An 18,707-nucleotide genomic window follows, 5' to 3' on the forward strand; every position below is an offset into this window, starting at 1 on the left:
TCCTTTTTACATGCTCCTGTAGAACTCATTCTTCATCTGAAGATTGAAAACTGAAGAAATGCTATCTGCCAAGGGGAGTGAACGCAAAAAAACTATCATGCCCGGTGAACCAAAGAATACCAAGTAAGGGTAAACGAAAGAATAAAACAATAACAACATACCCAGATTAGTCCCACATTACTCCCACAGGTGAGGTATGGAGAGGGTAGAATGTATGTAGACCTTACCCCTACCTTGGCAGGTAGAGAGGTTGTTCTGATAGACCCTCGGCTCAAAGAAAGCAAAAACACGACATTTATGAAGACATAAGCAGTAACAACAGGAGGATAGTAAAAGGTGAAAGAAAGAACATGCCTGTAAATTCAGAGACTACAGCAACAATAGTTGAGATTTGTGATCTATGCCATTAAAGATGAAAGTCCCAGACATGGGAATGAATTGTCTGGTGATTAGCTGCATAATAGAACTTAGATTACTGCTCCGATCAAACATGACTGTATATCCAGTAAAGTAGAAGTTTCGAATAAAAAGATCAAAATGAAGGAGACACAAACCTTGATCACTTCTTGTGACGCAACTCCTCCAACAAAGGCAGCTACAACATGAAGCTCTGAAGCACCATACCGACACATCTCATTAATAAGGTCCTCTGATATGGCGGAGCCATTGCAACCAAGGTCATTGAGTAGGCCAACAGCTGTAGATTTCAGCCGGGATATATCCTCATCCATCTCACTACCAAGAAATTTGTAAGGTCAGATGGCGATAAATTTACTTTTCCTTAAAAAATTGAATTGTATGGACGAGAAACCATAAGTCCTTACCCATCAAATTGTCCAGGAAATTTGTTATAGTTTGCAGCAAACCGGTCAGCTGCTCGAAGAAGAATATAGAGACCCGCAGCAGTACTGCCATAAAAAGGGTGTATGCAAAAGCTCCCTAATGAAAGACTATTTATGCAAAATAACTAATGTTTGAAAGATCAACAACTGACGTATGAATTCGAATGCAAAAATATTAATAGTTCAGAAAGAAAAAAAAAATTGAGCACCCATTCAGAACACAGAATATCTGATGTCTTTAAGAATCTCAAACTCTTCTTAAGCTTCATTTTGTTTAATTGTTAAAAGTATTGTATTAATCTCAGCAATAGGTTTTTATCTTCGCATTTCTTTATTTTCCCCCTACATTTACATGCCAGATGATCAACTAATGGAAAGAGAATTGAGAGATACATCAGAAAGCAACTGTTTAACACAAAAATCCAGTTTACACCATCCCAACAGCTAAATTGCTTCAAAGGGTGAGTGTTTATTGTTATTTCCACTCAGCATTAAATACTATAATTCTAGCCAGTGTTTCTTTGCTTCCACATCCAGTTTTTATCTTCATCATGAAAAGCAATTCAAACAAGCTTGGACAATTCTACGTCCCCAATTTTTCGAACATTTGGTACCCAAAGACCAACAAAAGATTGACTATCAAATATCTCTTGGCTGAAAAACAGATGGCAGTAGGGCAGGCTCCTGTCAAACCTTCTGAATAACTAAATGGCTGCAGTTCCAGGTCTATCATAAGAAATATTAAAGCACTTTCTCTTTTCTTTTCCTTTATCCCAGTTAACCATCTATTTACCTTTTCCTCAGTACAAGATGCATTAAGAAATGGCACACAGATGCACCACTATCTGAAAGAACTAGAAAATACAACAATCTTCAAAAGAAATTTAAGATGAAGTGTAAAGAAATCACAAAAATTAGAACAAAGTAAATTTCCAGAAGCAACTCCATCCTAATGCTTGCTCAATAAAATGTAGCTATCTAATCAAAAAGACTTATGTAGTATGAATTACCAACTTCATATTCCCAAAGCTACTTATTTATTCCGACCAAACTGCCACTAACGCTTTGATTAGCATCACTAGGGAATTTAATCCTAATTTCTTTTTATTTACCTTTATGCTCCACTTCGCTTGTTCAACAAAAGGTGAGCATCACTTGAAAAGTTAGTAGTTTTCAATCAAACCCTGGTTAGCTTAATAACATAGAGGCATCTAGACTAAACCCTGGTTAGCTTAATAACATAGAGGCATCTAGACTAAACAGTGCCATCATCAAGTCCAGCATGCAGACACCTTAAAAAGAGTGATCCTTCATTAAAAGAACTTGAAGTACTCCTACTTCAACAGAAAATGTCTTAATAACCTAAATTTTATCTTCTAAATCTATTTTTCAAAATTTGGAAGTTCATATGCGACTTCACTAGAAGCCCTTCGGAAAAGGATTTACAAAAAGAATATCCACCATGAAATGGCAGGGGGCTTTAGCTGGGATAGACTTACTTTTCAGGAAGTACTTTAAGAGTGTTGGCTTCTTGCAAAGTCCTGTTATTTGGTATCACAAAACAATCAAAGTATCATGAAAGGATCATGTTGGTTCGAAGAGCTTAAATTATCCCAAGAAGCCCTTCCTACTTCAATTTATATCACGGATAATGTTTCCAACTCGAGGCCATTCGACCACGTCAATCTATATTCCTATGGTAAGCAATTACATACCCATAATCCTCATCTGTCAGATACTTCTGTAACTCTGGTTGGACAGGAGAGTTGAACTCGTCCTCAACGAGCCGATATCTGCAAACCTAACATAGTGGAAGATAAAATTTCAATGACAGGAAACTAAAACATCCAGCCAGAAATAATGATGTTAAATGGAGTTTGCTGACAACTAATGGTGGGAATTTTTGTCATCCTAAGAAAAGATGGACCATCATGTCAGCAGTCTTTTCAAAATTTGGTTCCAACAGTCATGATCTTGATATTAACATAAAACATCACTATCATAGTATCTTATCACTAACACAACAACAAATTCAACCAACAAAATGATGCATGTAGAAGGAGGAGATTTTAAGATTCTCCCCCCACCCCCACCCCCCCACCCCCCACAGCATAGCTGAACACACTTTATGAAGCATATAGTTTTTGAGGCCATTGAGGATTTTCAAACGACTACCGAATCAAATAGGGGAGTAAGACCAGGAAATATGTGTTCCCAACCTAGCATCCTTCTGCCTGACAGGATACTCCCCCCGCCACAGCCATATTGAAGGACTTACAAGGCATGTGCCAAGCAAGATAGCCCGTTTAATAATTTAGTACTTTTTCTGGATGGCTCCTTAGAATGAACCCAAATTTGACCACTTGCAGAAAGGGGGTTGGAGACAAGAAGAGCTTTGAGAAAAGAGACAAACAGACAGGATCACAGACTCGTACCACAAAAACAGCAAGCTTAAAAGCAGAGTCCTTTTCATCAGGGTCAAACAGATTTATATTCTCTCTGTTTCAATCTATGTGTCCTCTGTTTCAAAAAGAATTCCATTTCAATTTATGTGTCCTCTAGTAAATTTTTAATTCCAATATTCCCATTTTACCCTTAATGCATCTCCCTTGTAGCAATGATGTGGCATCTTTGACACCACAAGATTCAAAGGGTGTTTTGGTATGTCATTCACACTTTTAGCTTAAGACCATAAACTTCAAAAATCCTTTTACATCCTTAAACTGCATGTCCAAACTAAGACACATAAAATGAAACCGAGAGAGTATGGCTTATATAGAAAGAAATATGATGTGTTCCAAAGTGTCAAACAGGTAGATTCACGTAGCACAAAGAAGTAATTCTAGATGGATGAACTTTCAAACTAAAGGAACAGAAAACATTAAATGTCCTTACAGCAAGTTTCCTTGCATTTCTACAAAAGCTCTTTATATTCGCCTGGGAGATGCTGGCTGGATCCCTATTAATTTTCTTGAGTAAATTCTTGACCCTTTGTTCCATAACAAGAAAATCAACCTCGGCCTTGGCTTGGTAGGTCTTTTGCAGGTTTACGTACAATCTGCAATAGGTCAACAGTCCAAGCATCAATAAACAAACTCCCATAAATCTTTTTTTTTTTTTGAGATAAGGGTAACTAACTCCCATAAATCTTTTTTTGAGAATGAAACTCCCATATATTAACAAAAACTTAATGAGTTGTGAAGAAACTTAAACTACTAACTCAGTTGATGATGTCATATCTGGTATTGACCCCTCAAGAGGCGTTTCACCACCACCTTCACTAGCTATGAACTCCTAGAGTGCAAGAAAATATATCAATTTAGGAAATTTAAGCAGGTTGTTTGGTAAGGGCTACTAAGGAAAATGTATTTGCTAAAAAGGAAAAAGAACGAACATTTTAACCAAGATGAAGAGAGACAAGGTAATAGTTTTGCGTGGATACTAATAAAATAATGAATATACAAATTGGCATATAAACCAATTAAAAGAATGACAGGAACATAGGGAAGATAATTTTTCACAAAATCTCAGTTAGTTCCCAAATTAAACTACATTTGTCTAACCCATTTAGTAACTTAAATTTTCTTGTGCAAATGCAGAATAGCAACAAAGACACAAGAGATTGAAAGGACCATCGCACTATAGAGGATAAAGCCAGAGCCTTAAGCCTATAGATTGTTGCCACATTACTCAGATGACAAACTTGGCAAAGGCTCTTCCCTCCATCCCCTGCCTCCCCACTTGCTCATTTGAAAGGATACACACAAGAAAGATTTAAAGGAAGAAACTACTACAAGCAACCTCACCAAGAGAAGAACCAGCGGAACTGGTACTTCCAATCTTTGCATTCAACGAAAAGCTATCAAATGTATGGACTAAATAAAATGTCTATTTGTTATTTAGAGCTAAAGAAATGAGAAAGAATAACAAAACATCAGCAAATGTAAAATCATGTTTTAGTGGACCTATCAACTCGGCAATTCTTCTATTAATCAAGTTAAATCAACTAACGAAGCTGCAATAATTCCAGAAACTGTTTCACAACTTCTTTCCTGTGTGTGTATGCTTTTTTTTTTTGAGAAAGTGTAAGTTACCTTCAGGGCTGCTACCATCACCCAAAAATCAGATGAATTGGAATCAACTTCCGAACAGCTGTCATTGATAATCTTCTGTAAGTTTGGACCTAGTATACAAAAGAGAAAATTCAATTACAAATTTCCGATCTCATCTTCCAGTTCCAAATTAAGATTCCACCTAACTAAATTAAAATCAATATAATATCAAGTTTCCAGAAAGTATTCTTTACTCAGTGATTATTCTTTTTATTTGATGAACTAAGATCTACAGTCACTATCATACCCTTACAAGTTTAGAAAAAGAAAGTTTCTAACCCAACTCTAGACCCACTTATTTTCTAGGATATTTATCAATTCAAATACTTTTCCACACAGAGTTATCCTCTTGCATCGAAGAAATTTAACCAATCAATCCAAAAAAATTAAAGACTAAGACTACAATGTCCGTCAAGGCATATAAAGTTGCAACTGCATGTTACCCTAACTAGAGAGTTAGCAATAAAGAGAAACAAGATGATGAATACATAAAAACCAATATAAATTCATAAACCATCTCCAAGCAGCGAAATCTAAGCAAATCATGTATATTGGTGTTTAGCAAAGCCTCTCCAATTTATTTATTATTTTAGTCATAGCAGAGCCTCCTGAAGTACAAAGACAGAAGGTTTAATTCAAAATTTAGTAACATCGTAACTGATTATGTTAAATGCTGCATTGACAATACACCAAAAGCATGTTTCTCAGTAAATTGAAGATGTCCCTACCTCAACAATCATGAGAACTAGTGGCATCATTCTGATCAACTAAAGAAAAAAACAACCAGAGACGGACAAGTAATATTTTGGAAACAAAACAAAGCAAAAATCTATTCAAATTTCGAGAAAGAAATCAGATAATGAATTAACTGCTGCCAAAGATAACATGCAACTCTAGATTTAGACACAAAATTAGGTGAAAATATTCATTCATTAAGCAAAGACAAATTTCCCGATTATTCAAAAAGAATGGGAACCAAAAAATGAAAGATGTGAAGCAGCTTCACTAGAAATTGGGAGTTTTTGACATATACGAACAAAAAATCATCATCTACTAAAATTCAAATCTGGTTATTAGGCAACCCTCAACTTGATGTTGCAGGTATTTCAATGTAGCTTCCTACAGATTATAGAGATCTCACAGAAGAAAATATTCAAATTAATTCTCTTACTATTTTTTAAAATGTCGGGGAAGCTGCATAAGATTGTGCCAATAACAATAGTTGAAGTTGAAGGTTGCCTAAAGCAATATTTGAAAACATAAATCAGTTATGGATGTTAATAAATGGACTGATGAGAGTTCTTTTTCTTAATGCAGGTGCAATGACAGTCAAACGAAACTGCTTCCCAGATTAAGCACTCCACAAAACCAGGGTTTGAACCGTTTAGAATCCATCCCAAAGACTCGACAAAAATATAAGAAGTCACCACTAATATTATTAGACAAGATGGAAAAAACTAATATGAGTTTCTGATACAGCACACAAATCATAGATATACTTACTAATCCCTTGTGGGGAAAAGACCTTAAATGATGCTTCCATGGCTTCTTTATAGTTTTCTTCATCCACCGTGATCATCTTGGATTTAATCAAATCCTAGACATTTAATAATTTGACCAAATCACCTTAGATGGACCAAAATGGAACAATTTAGGATGAAACATAAGAAAGATTTGACAAATATATGTTTCAACCTTGAATTGTTTTTTCTCTTCTCTGGTAGAAGGAAGCTTTCCACCATGCGTATTTGCCCATTCCTCTGCCATCTTAACAAGGATAATAATATATGGTGTGTGTTTATGTACTACAGCATCAGTTGTGTTTAAGTCTACTGTCTCTGCAAACCTGTGGTCATAAGAATGAATGAAATCAGCCCCTTTCTTTATCTTTTTCCTCTTTATAATGAGGAAAATGTATTTGTGAAAAAGCTCTGAGGAAAGGAAGGATCCCAGTAGAAAGACATCTAAATGCATCACAGGTATGAAGTTTGGCTTTACACCAAGAGACTCCTTAAAAAAATATATCAAAACCCATAAATAACCTACCAGGTTTGCAAATTTTGTATTACTGTTACTTATATGCACCACACTGCTAGCAGAGATGGTTCACAAATCTTATAATTTCTATCATTACCAAAACCTTAATCCTCAGAAGCATATACACATACTAGGAAACGACAAGCCTCCTGAAAAATACAGAGCAAGTTATACCACTCTTCCTTAGCAAAGAAAGAAGGAAGAAACAAATGCATTTGATTATTTCTCATCTTGTACAACCCCTCAATGGTTTGAAACTTCTAAGGTCATCCGAACATCAGTAAGATGTTAATGGTATTTGAATCATGACTAGATAACTAAATTATACAATTTTTCAGGAGCTTTTTATTCCAACAAAAGAAAGCCCGGTAAGGAAGATATTGGGAGAGGGTGAACAGATAATCTAGTAGAATGAAGCTTTTGAAAAAGAAGACACTAATTGATCTCAAATTTAAAAAAACAGACATGCAAAAGGTAGACAAAGTTAAACTGCTCACAGAAGCCAAATGAAGAACAGGGTCATTCATTTTCCAAAGATAACAGCATTGCAATCATTCTATAGGAAGACATTCTGCCAAAATGAGTGCTCCACGTAAGAGCCACAGCCATTTTCCTATCCATTTGGGGAAAGCTACTGCACCCAATATCCACTTATAGAAATTTTACCCTACACTAGAGACCACCTTCAAACCTCCCTGCTAAGAGGAGTCGCATTGTCCCAAAAGATAATCGATCAACTCTTGCTCAGAAGTTGTCATGTAATATCTTTCTAGCAACTCCCTAAGGGATCTTAAGCATAAAGCAAAAGTAAAGGTAAAGCCAAAGCACAAGCCTGAAATCTGAAACGGATCTGGATTGACTCTTAGGGCACTTCTAGATGCAGTTAAATGTCAGCTTAAATAGAGGATTCTACCATGGGAATAAGGATGATAATCTACCACAACCCTTTTGACATAATCATGTCCTTCAGACAGGGTTGCAACTCAAAAAGATGTAAAGAACAGTTGAGACATTAAGGAACCTATTTTATGCTACGCCAAGAATATGGTGGGAGCAACTGCAATTTGGAAGTAAGGTATGTATGTTATAGTCCATACTCCCTGGCATATGCTCCATATTCCTCAAAATTATCCTAATTGAAACATAAGCCACAAGGGTGTTGTTTCCCATCAAAAAAAAAACGCCACAAGGGTGTTTGTGTTATGAATAAGAGATATTGTTAAAGTGAACAGATTAGTATCCATTGTACAACAACAATAACATATCAAGGCACAGAGGAAAGCACAAAGAAACAGCCAACCTCCGAAGTTCTGGCCATGGGTCATTAAGCCGTAGATCATCTAAGAAATGGTCAGGCTTTGATTCAATTACTGTATGTTCCTGCAGATAGAAGAGAACAAATGATTAACATAAATGATATCACATTTGATAAGAGCTCTATCAAACGAACATATTGTAACTTCCTTGCTCGTTCACTGTTTCACTCTATTCCTATGGCTACATGGTTTTCTTTTTCTTCTACAACAGTAGTTCCTCGTATTACAATGAATAGATCCTCACAAGATCCATGTCAATGTAGTCACTGGTGTAGACCCACAAGTTCTCTATCAATACAGATTTCACAGTTAACAGCTAAGCAGCAATAAGATTACCTTCACACTGATCCTGACAAGACCCATGAGGCCATATGATCGTGCAAATATTAAACTAATATTTGCCTCCCGACAGATTCGATCCAATTTCACCATGGAATCTTCAACCAACTGATATAGAACAGAAAAGGCATAAGATGAAATTGTCAGAAATTCCAATGCACTGCTATCTGCTGATAGACAATTAGCCATGCTATGCAATTTAAATGATCAGTTGAGCTGGATGGCAAAGGAAACAGATTGTTCTTTTGCTTAAACCTTTTTATATTTCTATTTCTTTTTATTTTATTTTTCAAAAAATATCTTTTATTTATTTATTATTATTTTTTTGGGGGTGGGGGTCTCGTCTTGCTTCCCAAATTAAAGAGTGGATAAGCTGCTGCTCATAATTATGCAGATACCAAAACTAATTGTTTGCTCTTTCAAATCAACACGGCCCTACATCTTTTGAGAAGGAGATAAAAGACAAATATCATTTAGTCAACATAATTTTGAGTATTGATCGACATACTACAGGGACACTTAAAAATCTACATACTACACGGTAGATAAGATGTGTTGAAATGATTGTAGCTCATAAATTGCAATTCAAGAGGCATAGAGACTCTTCAAATTTGAGATGCTACACATAGAGACTCTTCAGTTACAATCAAGAATGAGACTGTAACTGAAGTTCTCTCAAAATAAATACGGAAAAAATGATGGAATTGGCCAATTGGGTGTGTGTATACTAATTAGACTTTATGAGGGAATATGTATATTGGACAATGAAATATTGGAGACAAACCACTCTAAAATTCTTTTGTATGCATGAAAAAAATAAGACAAGAAGATGAGCATACTGTATGACTTCTTTCTTATGGAATAGAAGACAGACCTTGAAGAACACTAACCCATATGCTATTTGCCTGATTGGCGACAATATCTAATTTAACAATTTCATGTTGTAGAATTACCAAGAAATGTGGCATAACGTAAAGACAACATGTTCAAGAGCTTTCTTTTACCATATGCAGATAGGCAGGGTTTTACGATAACAAAATTTAAGTTAAAAAAAGTGGGAATGCAGAATAATGCCAAGATCAAATTGTTTTTATGACTAAGATAATTTGCGTCTCCAGACCTGTGTAGCTATGACCAAGGTAAACTGAGAAAAGAATGATGGATTAGTCTCAATTAGTTCCTCTGGATGTTCTTCTATAAACTTGGCTTTAACAGCATCATTTAACTCTTGAAGAAATGCACACACGCACTCTGCCTTAGACTGTCCAACACTTGATTCATCAACTACCAGAAATACAAGAGAAAAATAAGAATATGGAGAAGGCAAGGCTTTTTAAAACTGTAGATGCATACGCTCAACAGCGTAACATACCCATAAAATTATTTCCAAGATCACCCACTTCAACCTTAGAACCATCAACAATAGTGATGCTTCCCACCCCACCAAGAACAAGATTTTTCAAAGTTTCAGAACCAGTTGGACCACAGTTAAGTAAGCAGATACTGGCTTTCTCCAGTGCAGCTTGTCCTTTCTCACCCCATATCCTGCAAAACAGCATCAGTATTATCTCTACCCCAACCTAGAAATTTAATTGTCGAACATGTGAATGCAGAGGAATGGTGTATTTCAAGTTGGAATCTGCAAACATCCATGAATACCCACAATAGTGATATGATATAAAACCCTTGTTTTTGAGGCCATATGATATAAAATTTATCTCTGTCTCTGCCTGTGTATAACTATTATTTGAAAGTTGTGAACATTTAAGTCACATATGTACTTGAAATTCATAATTTGATCAATTTAACTTGCGTCAAAAAGTAAAGTCTGTGACAAAGGTATCAATGTTGCATGACATATCTCATCAGGCATTCCATGAGGTAGCATTGCAAGAAATTTATGATGGTCATCAAGAACCAAGAAACATCATATTTTCTAATACTAAACTAACTCGGAGATTAGGATAGGAATGATCATCCCTGATCCATTCCTTGTTGGACTTTTCTAATACAAAAAAGGGCACGCATAAAGCAACACACACGTATCTGGATATACACATGGAAGAGCTATTTGATGGCTACACACAACTGAAATTTCAAAGGGAAATGAATTAATCTTTTCCAGAATTTACAGGTCAATCAACTTTGGCCAAATGAGAACTGACTATCAGGGTCATCAAAGTCAACTGCAGTACCTCATTAGTCAACTATGAATTATAAAAATTTCCCAAATGAAATTTCCATCAAAGCTTAATCGGATAACATTTACACGTCTCTAACAAAGAAGGAGAGGCTTCCGCAGAAAAATCCTTTATTCCAACAAGAAAAAGCTTTTTTGGGTTCATGCAGCTTCACTTTCTCTCAGACACAATAACCGAGGAATGGTCTAAATCAGCAGGACCCCCCTCTCCTACGTCCTCCGGTGATCCTTCTGATCACCGGATTTCATTTTCTCTTTTCTTTTTTTCTTTTCTTTCCCACTGTCCTTGCAGGCGAGTTCCAAATGGAAGATAGTATATACTTTGCAGTTGGACTCAAGTCCTACGACATCACAAGAACACCTGGTACGGCGGGAGCATGGTACGACTGGACGGAAAGAAATAGAAAATCTATTACGAGAACGACTTTTAATGAGAAGTCAATGGAATGGATCGTGCAAATTTTACGGGAGGCATCAATGACAAGGGGGAATATGGTGAAGAGATGGAAGAAAAAAGATGGGTTCTCAGAAGTTTTTTGTTCGAGGAACTACAATAAATATGGGCGCTACATCAGTTTAATAAATGTAAAAGGCAGGAGGAGGGAAGTTATCATCATTCTTGAATTAAATTTTAACTTAGGGTGGTTGAGCTTTGCGGAAAAGGTTGGAAGATTCATTAATAGTCGTAGAAAGTTAATGAATGGGGGCAATCACAGGCTGGTGAGCAGAGACATTCCATATGCTACAGTGCTAAGGAGCATTAAATGGGCTAATAAAGATTCAAAACTTGCTGAAAAAGAGAAGGCAGCTCTAAAAGGGGATACAATCTTTATCAACGATGATCCAGAGGAGTACAGTGAAGTGCTAAAGAGAAGTTTGGTGGGTGCATTTGAACCTAGAGCCGGAGAGATAGTGACCCTGTCAGAAATCAGGGGATGGGCTAATCGACTGTGGAAACAAACACACAGCTTGAACATCTACGAAATGGGCAATGACTTCTTTCTATTTGAGTTTGCACTTAGGGTCACAGCAGAGCAAGTGATTGAAGGGGATTGGGAGTGGAGGAATAGTCCAGTTATCCTCCAATGGTGGAATCCAACAAATAGGTACGAGATGCGGAAGGAGTAAAGAAAATTCAACTTGGGTAAAAATTGTAGGGTTGCCTTTGCATTTTTGGGATCAGAAAATTTTCAAGGTCATCGAAGATTTCTGCGGGGGGTGGGTAGAGACGGAAGAGGAAACCCAATTGAGGAATCATCTCAAATGGGCAAGAATCAGAATCAAAGGAGATGGAGCAGACATACCCAAAGAAGTGACCATCGACGGGGGCGGAATATGCTACACGATGCAAATTTGGGCAGAATCGCCGGTAAGAGTATTTGCCGGAGAAGACCTGAACTCCGAGATCAGTACCCAGCGGTCACGAGGTGGAAAACCACTGGGTAAAGGTGAGGCTCCTCTGCAAAGTCAAAAAATTAGTGCTACAGCTGGCAGAGCACGTGTTGTGTCAGAGGCACAAAGTCAAAAAGTAACTGCTACAGCTGGCAGAGCACGTGTTGTGTCAGAGGCATGTGGGCAGTCCTCCAAGTCAAACGAAATAGTGGGCCGGGGCGAGCCCAACTCAAAACAAAGCCCAATTCTAAGATTGGGGCCAGAACAAAATAAAGAGGGGGGCCTGGTCAATAAAAAGTTTGACCTGGCAAGTGAAAAACAGGGGGAATTTCTAGAAGGGTTAAGTGGCATCAAAGAATTAGCGATGCAGTTCTTACAAGCTTACAACAAATGGGAAACCTCGAGTATGGTGGAAAACACCGACATCTCAGCTAAAAACAGAGAGCCGGTAAACAAGACGAAAGAGGCTGTTGAACTACTATGCAACAAAGCAAAGGGGATTGATCATTCTAAGGATTTTGGGGAGATTTCAGGGGTACAAGAACTAGTGGAAGGAAGCATGCAAATTCAACAGATTCACAATGCGGAGCCGGTTTCCATACAAAACCCTGGGTACCATACAGACAGCGAGTTTGAAGCATCCAGTTGGATAAAGTCACATATTTTGGAGCTCAGTAAAACTTATGGAGTGGCATTCGAAGGTTTCAGGGAAGAAACACATGCATTACTAATGAAGCTCGATGAAAGGAAGAGTGTGATGGAAAAGAAAGGGGCAAACAGTGCAGTGTCAACACCTTGTCACAGAGGAATTGGCAAGAATGAGTTGAAGAACTTACAGTCAGATCTGAACGAGGAGGTCGAAGGTGCAAGGAACAGAGGGAGAGTCCTATCACTAACTCTTAAATGAAAGTAAATATTTTATCATGGAACGTCAGGGGGATTAACAAGATTTCAGCAAGGAATCTGGTTAAGAGCTCTCTTCTAAAATGGAGAGCTGATGTTTATTGCCTTCAGGAGACAAAAATCAGTAAAGATGTAGAGGGGATAGCCAAACAATTGTGGTCTAGTAGATGGATGAAATGTGGGTATTCTGAAGCTTATGGTAGTAGTGGGGGGATACTAATTATGTGGGACTCAAGAGTATGGACGGGTAGTTGTGTGGAGGAAGGCAAATACTCAATCACTTACAAATTTGAAGTTGTTCACGATGGTTTTTGTTGGTTTCTTACTGGCGTATATGCTCCACACACCAGAGCTGAGAAACTGGAGTGCTGGGAAGAAATTGCAGCAGTTAGGGAGCTATGTGGAGGCCCCTGGGTCACCTGTGGGGACTTCAACACTGTCAGAACAATGGCAGAAAGGAGAGGATGCAGAAGAATAACCAATGTAATGGCTGATTTCTCGAGTTGGATAGAGGATATGGAGTTACATGACCCTCATCTAAATGGTGGGACCTTTACCTGGTACAGAGGGGCTGGCCACGACAGTGCTGCGAGACTGGACAGGTTTCTCTATTCAATTGAGTGGGAAGTACAATTCAGAAACATAAGGCAACAAATTATGCCTAGAGTTATATCTGATCACAATCCAGTTATGCTACAATGTGGTGATTGGGAACAGAGGAAGGCATACTTCAAATTTGAGAACTGGTGGCTTAATGTAGAAGGTTTCAAAGATCTAGTCCAGAACTGGTGGAATGGTTTTGTTGTGGACGGATGCCCAGATTTCAAATTCAGTATGAAGCTAAAGATGCTAAAACAGAAACTTAAAGATTGGAGCAGTGTAACTTTCGGGGAACTTAACAACAAGAAGAACAGCTTGTTAAGTGAGCTAGCTGAGATGGATCTGATCCAGAATGATAGGGCGCTGACAGAGGATGAGATGATGATTAGAGCAACAGTTCTAGTCGAGTTAGAAGAATTAGCGAAGAATGAAGAATCCAGGTGGAGACAGAAGTCCAGAGTGTTGTGGCTGAAACAAGGTGATAATAATACCAAGTTCTTTCAAAGAGTAGCAACAGCTCATAGGAGGTGCAACACCATCGACAGGCTGATTATCAATGGGGAGGAGAATAAAGATCCAAAAGAAATCAAAGATCATATAACAGAGTTCTACAAGCAGCTATACACTGAATCAGAAAGTTGGAGGCCATCATTTGTGATGACAAATTGCCCAAGAATAAGCCAAGAGGAGCAGGAATGGATGCAGAGACCATTTTCAAAAGAGGAAGTGGTACACATTCTCAAATTGTGCGTTGGAGACAAAGCCCCTGGTCCAGATGGTTTTACTATGCTTTTTTTCAAGAAGTGTTGGGGGATCATAACGAGCGATGCGATGCAAACAATCCACAATTTCCATCAGAATGAAGTGTTTGAAAGATCCTTGAATGCCACTTTTGTGGTATTAATCCCCAAGAAGCTCGGAGCTGTGGAACTCAAGGATTTTAAGCCAATAAGTTTGATTGGTGGAATGTACAAAATCATCGCTAAGCTGATCACCGAGAGAATGAAAACAGTGATGGGGAGACTGATTGATGAGCACCAAATGGCTTTTTTGAAGGACAGACAAATAATGGATGCCTCTTTGTTGGCAAATGAGTTGGTGGACTCCAGGGAAAAACAAAAGATACCAGGTATCCTATGCAAATTGGATATAGAGAAGGCATATGATCATGTCAACTGGAACTACCTCTGGAAAGTTCTGAGTGAAATGGGGTTTGGGAGGAAATGGGTGAATTGGATCAAGTTTTGCGTGTCAACAGTGAAGTTCTCAATCATTACAAATGGGAGTCCTGAAGGTTTTTTTCAATCACAAAGGGGATTGAGACAAGGAGATCCCATGTCTCCTTTCTTATTTCTCCTAGCAATGGAGGGACTCAACTACATGGTCAGAAAGGCTAATGAAATGGGGTGGATAAGAGGTTTTGGTGCACACACAAACAGAGCCAATAATATGGAGGTCACACACCTTCTCTATGCGGACGACTCTTTAGTGTTTTGTGGTGCAGAAGTGTCGCAAATTAGACATTTGAGGGCAATACTAACCATTTTTGAAGGCATATCAGGACTACATGTAAACTGGCAGAAGAGTTGTTTGTTCCCAGTTAATCAAGTAAATGACATGCAAGGCCTTGCCGACAACCTGGGCTGCCAAGTAGCTTCTCTTCCCACCAAATACCTGGGGATGCCCTTGGGCGCCAAGAACAAAAAATTGGAAGTATGGAGTGAAGTTCTGGAGAGAAGTGAAAGGAAGCTGACAAGGTGGAAGAGTCAATATATATCCCTGGGAGGTAGATTGACTCTCATAAAATCAGTTCTGGATGCACTTCCGACTTATATGCTAAGTCTTTTCCCACTACCAAAAAGTATTGGAAAGAAACTCAACAAGCTGAGAAGGGTCTTCCTCTGGCAAGGAAATAAAGAGAAGCAAGGATACAACCAGGTTAAATGGGAAGAGGTGACAATGAGCAAAGCACAAGGAGGTCTGGGCATTAAGAAATTGAGTACTCAGAACACTAACCTGCTGCAAAAATGGTTGTGGAGATTCTGTTGTGAAGATATGGCATTATGGAAGAGGTTTATTGCAGAGAAATATGACCTACAAAGCAACTGGATAACTGAAGAGGTGAATGGCACTTTTGGGTGCTCTGTATGGAAAACCATCAGGAGGATGTGGCCTGATTTCAGTGCAAAGGTGACCTTCAGAGTGGGGAATGGTTTGAAGACCAGTTTCTGGAACGAGACCTGGTTAGGTGACGTAAATCTGAGGATACTTTTTCCCGATCTGTACATTATCAGTCTACAGCAGAATGACACTATAGCGCAAATGTGGACCCCTCAAGGTTGGGACCTTATGTTCAAAAGGGCTCTAAATGATTGGGAGGTTGGAAGAGTAGAAGACCTACTGCATGTTTTAAACTTGTTTCCAGGCAATGTCACAGAGCCGGACAAACCAGTTTGGAGACTGCATAGCAGAGGGGTTTTTACAGTTAAATCATGCTATTGGGAGAGGAATACCAATCATCTCCTGACAACAGTTTGGCCTTGGAAATTAATCTGGAAAATTAAGGTTCCTTTAAAAGTTGCATGTTTCACTTGGTTGGTAATTAGAAGAGCTTGTCTCACCCATGAAGTGCTACAAAGAAGAGGTATACAGATCTGCTCAAAGTGCTACATGTGCGGACAGAAGGCTGAAGTAAATGGTCATTTGTTTCTGCATTGCAAGAAAGCTACAGATCTGTGGAACATGTTCGTTTGTATACTCAGGGTTAACTGGACAATGCCCAGAACCACTTTTGAGGTCCTAACACACTGGCAAGGAATCGGAAAAAGAGGATCAAAAGAAGACTGGTGGAAAAATATCCCTGCTTGCATATGGTGGACACTATGGAAGGAAAGGAATGGGAGATGTTTTGAAGGAAAGGTTAGCAGCCCAGAGGAGATCAAGATGAAATGCCTTAGTCTTTTGTATTTTTGGTGTAAGCAAAATTTAGTGGGGGAAGTAGATAGCCTTGTGGAGTTTAAAAGCCAATTGTAAAGTTAGTTTTGTCTTTTTGGATTTGAGTATGATGGCACCCCCTGGGGGTTTGTAAATCCCACCTCATCGATTTTGATGAGGTCTTTTGTGTGAATACAAAGTTACCTATTTCAAAAAAAAAAACCTTTTTTGTATCCAAACGTATAGCCAAGAAGTTCTCCGAGGTTCTTTCCAGACGGAAGCAATCGAATGCAGCCAACATTAGCCATTGGTTAGCACTAAAAAAATCAAAGCAACTTGATGGGGAAAAGTTACCATCTGTTGAATCGTGTGAACTTCCTAATGTAAAAGTTTAAACTATTAGAAAAAGTACACTTATATTTATTTATTTTAAATTTGAAACATTTCCTATTATGAATGGATCCTACTCTTTTTCTTGGCCAAGTATGTGAAGACATTTATTGATAAAAGGTAGTTAAACTTGAATCCAAGACCTTTCTCTCCTCTAATATCAAGCAAAATCATGTAGTAGGTAGGGTATGTTTGGTAGGGAGGAAACATGTTCCAAAATATATATTTTAATCTTCCCATGTTTGGTTGGTCAAAATGTTTTGGAAAACATTTTCTCTAGGAAATTCCTTTAAAATGAAGAAAATGACTTCCCTAATAAAAGTAGGAAAACAAACTCCATAAGTGACATTCCAAGTTCATTGTCTCCACCCCACCTACCCAACGCCTCCTCCCCGCCACCCCTATTTCCCATCTCATATCACTCCCATATTGTATTGGTAGATTACATATAAATACTCTTAGGATAATATTTTTTTTCCTTACTTACCAAACACTGAAAGATAAGTAAAAAAAAAAACATTTTTTTCCAAGAAAGCATTTTCCTTCCTATCAAACACACCCTTAACACATTAAAAAACCAACCTTGCCTTTCCACTAATAATTCATCTCATGCCTTTTTCCACTTAAATACCAAACTTTTTCACCACTGAAAACTTAGAGAACCAAACTTCTTCCGCAAAAACACAACTTTACACACTATTAAAATAAAATGACCCTAAATAAACCCAACCTCAACTAGCTTGGAACTGACTTGCATTCAATTGATATTTCATCAGTATAATTTCGCACAACCGTAGCATATCACATAAAAGAGAGGCTTTTTCTCATTTCTACAACTAAAATTTTGAATTTACTCCAACTATATAAGAGCTACACGTTCAGTGATGGCGTTCATAACAGAACTGAAAGCAGAAAACATAGAGTATACTCAAAAATTCACCTGAGCTGACGATCATATTTGACTTTAGGTTCCGCCATTGTTGTATGTATGAGAAAAATTCAGCTTGCTTTATACGCTAGAGGAGAGTGAAATACAGAGAGTGAAGAATATTAATTTTCATTGAGAAAATGGAAAAATAGGAATTTCTTTGACATTGTGATGGACCCGGGTCAGTTCAATTTGGGCCTCGTGGGCCTTGACCCGGCTTAACTAAAACACAGAACAACTTCAGGAAACGATTTTGAAATTTAAAGAATTGACAAAATATAACTCGACTAATAATATCAACTCTTAAAGATTCTAAGGGTATGATAGAAAAGCTTGAGAAAGTGAACAATCTTTACATAAATACTTAACGAGAGATTAAATTCTAAAACACTCAAAATCCACAAGAATCGTACAAATATTTATCGAGTAAGCATGGATAAATTTTCTCTTTGAAAAATGATTCATGAATTCAAATTTTTTTTTTGAAATAATGAGTCCAAGATAGATAAGATGAAAAGACTTTTTATATGTCACAACTTGGATAAGATTTGAAGCATAGTGTCATGACCCACCACATTACTTAAACAAGTATCACACGAACTATTAATAAAAGTCTAAATCCGTGGCAATAGTCCCTCTAAAATCATTATTTACATTAAAGGCATATATAAATACATTTTACTATTTTTGTTTCCGATTTATATCTACAATTAA

At 37.7% G+C, this 18,707-nt stretch overlaps 2 protein-coding genes across 6 annotated transcripts in view; both read right to left on the bottom strand.

Moving 5' to 3' along the window:
- Positions 1-18,707, bottom strand: part of LOC125823765 (small ubiquitin-related modifier 1-like) — a 498,077-nt gene that overhangs the window by 135,782 nt on the left and 343,588 nt on the right. The gene's annotated exons all lie outside the window — the stretch shown is intronic.
- LOC125823724 (NEDD8-activating enzyme E1 regulatory subunit AXR1-like) lies at positions 355-18,099 on the bottom strand. 2 transcript variants are annotated; one of them, XM_049503098.1, is made up of 15 exons: positions 18,006-18,099; positions 10,019-10,191; positions 9,767-9,930; positions 8,644-8,754; positions 8,292-8,371; positions 6,650-6,800; positions 6,458-6,551; positions 4,937-5,025; positions 4,063-4,136; positions 3,738-3,900; positions 2,558-2,643; positions 2,342-2,383; positions 825-908; positions 555-735; positions 355-453 (listed from the first exon to the last, which is right to left on the bottom strand). In XM_049503098.1, the coding sequence occupies exons 1-15, from the start codon at positions 18,041-18,043 to the stop codon at positions 370-372; spliced, it is 1,614 nt and encodes a 537-aa protein (XP_049359055.1). In that variant the 5' UTR covers positions 18,044-18,099; the 3' UTR covers positions 355-369. The 2 variants fall into 2 exon arrangements, with proteins under 2 accessions (XP_049359055.1, XP_049359056.1); XM_049503099.1 differs by lacking the exon at positions 2,342-2,383 and having other exon boundaries at positions 18,006-18,093.

Source organism: Solanum verrucosum, unplaced genomic scaffold, assembly GCF_900185275.1.
Source record: "Solanum verrucosum unplaced genomic scaffold, falcon-dt-bn FXZP01000093.1, whole genome shotgun sequence".
NCBI lineage: Eukaryota > Viridiplantae > Streptophyta > Magnoliopsida > Solanales > Solanaceae > Solanum > Solanum verrucosum.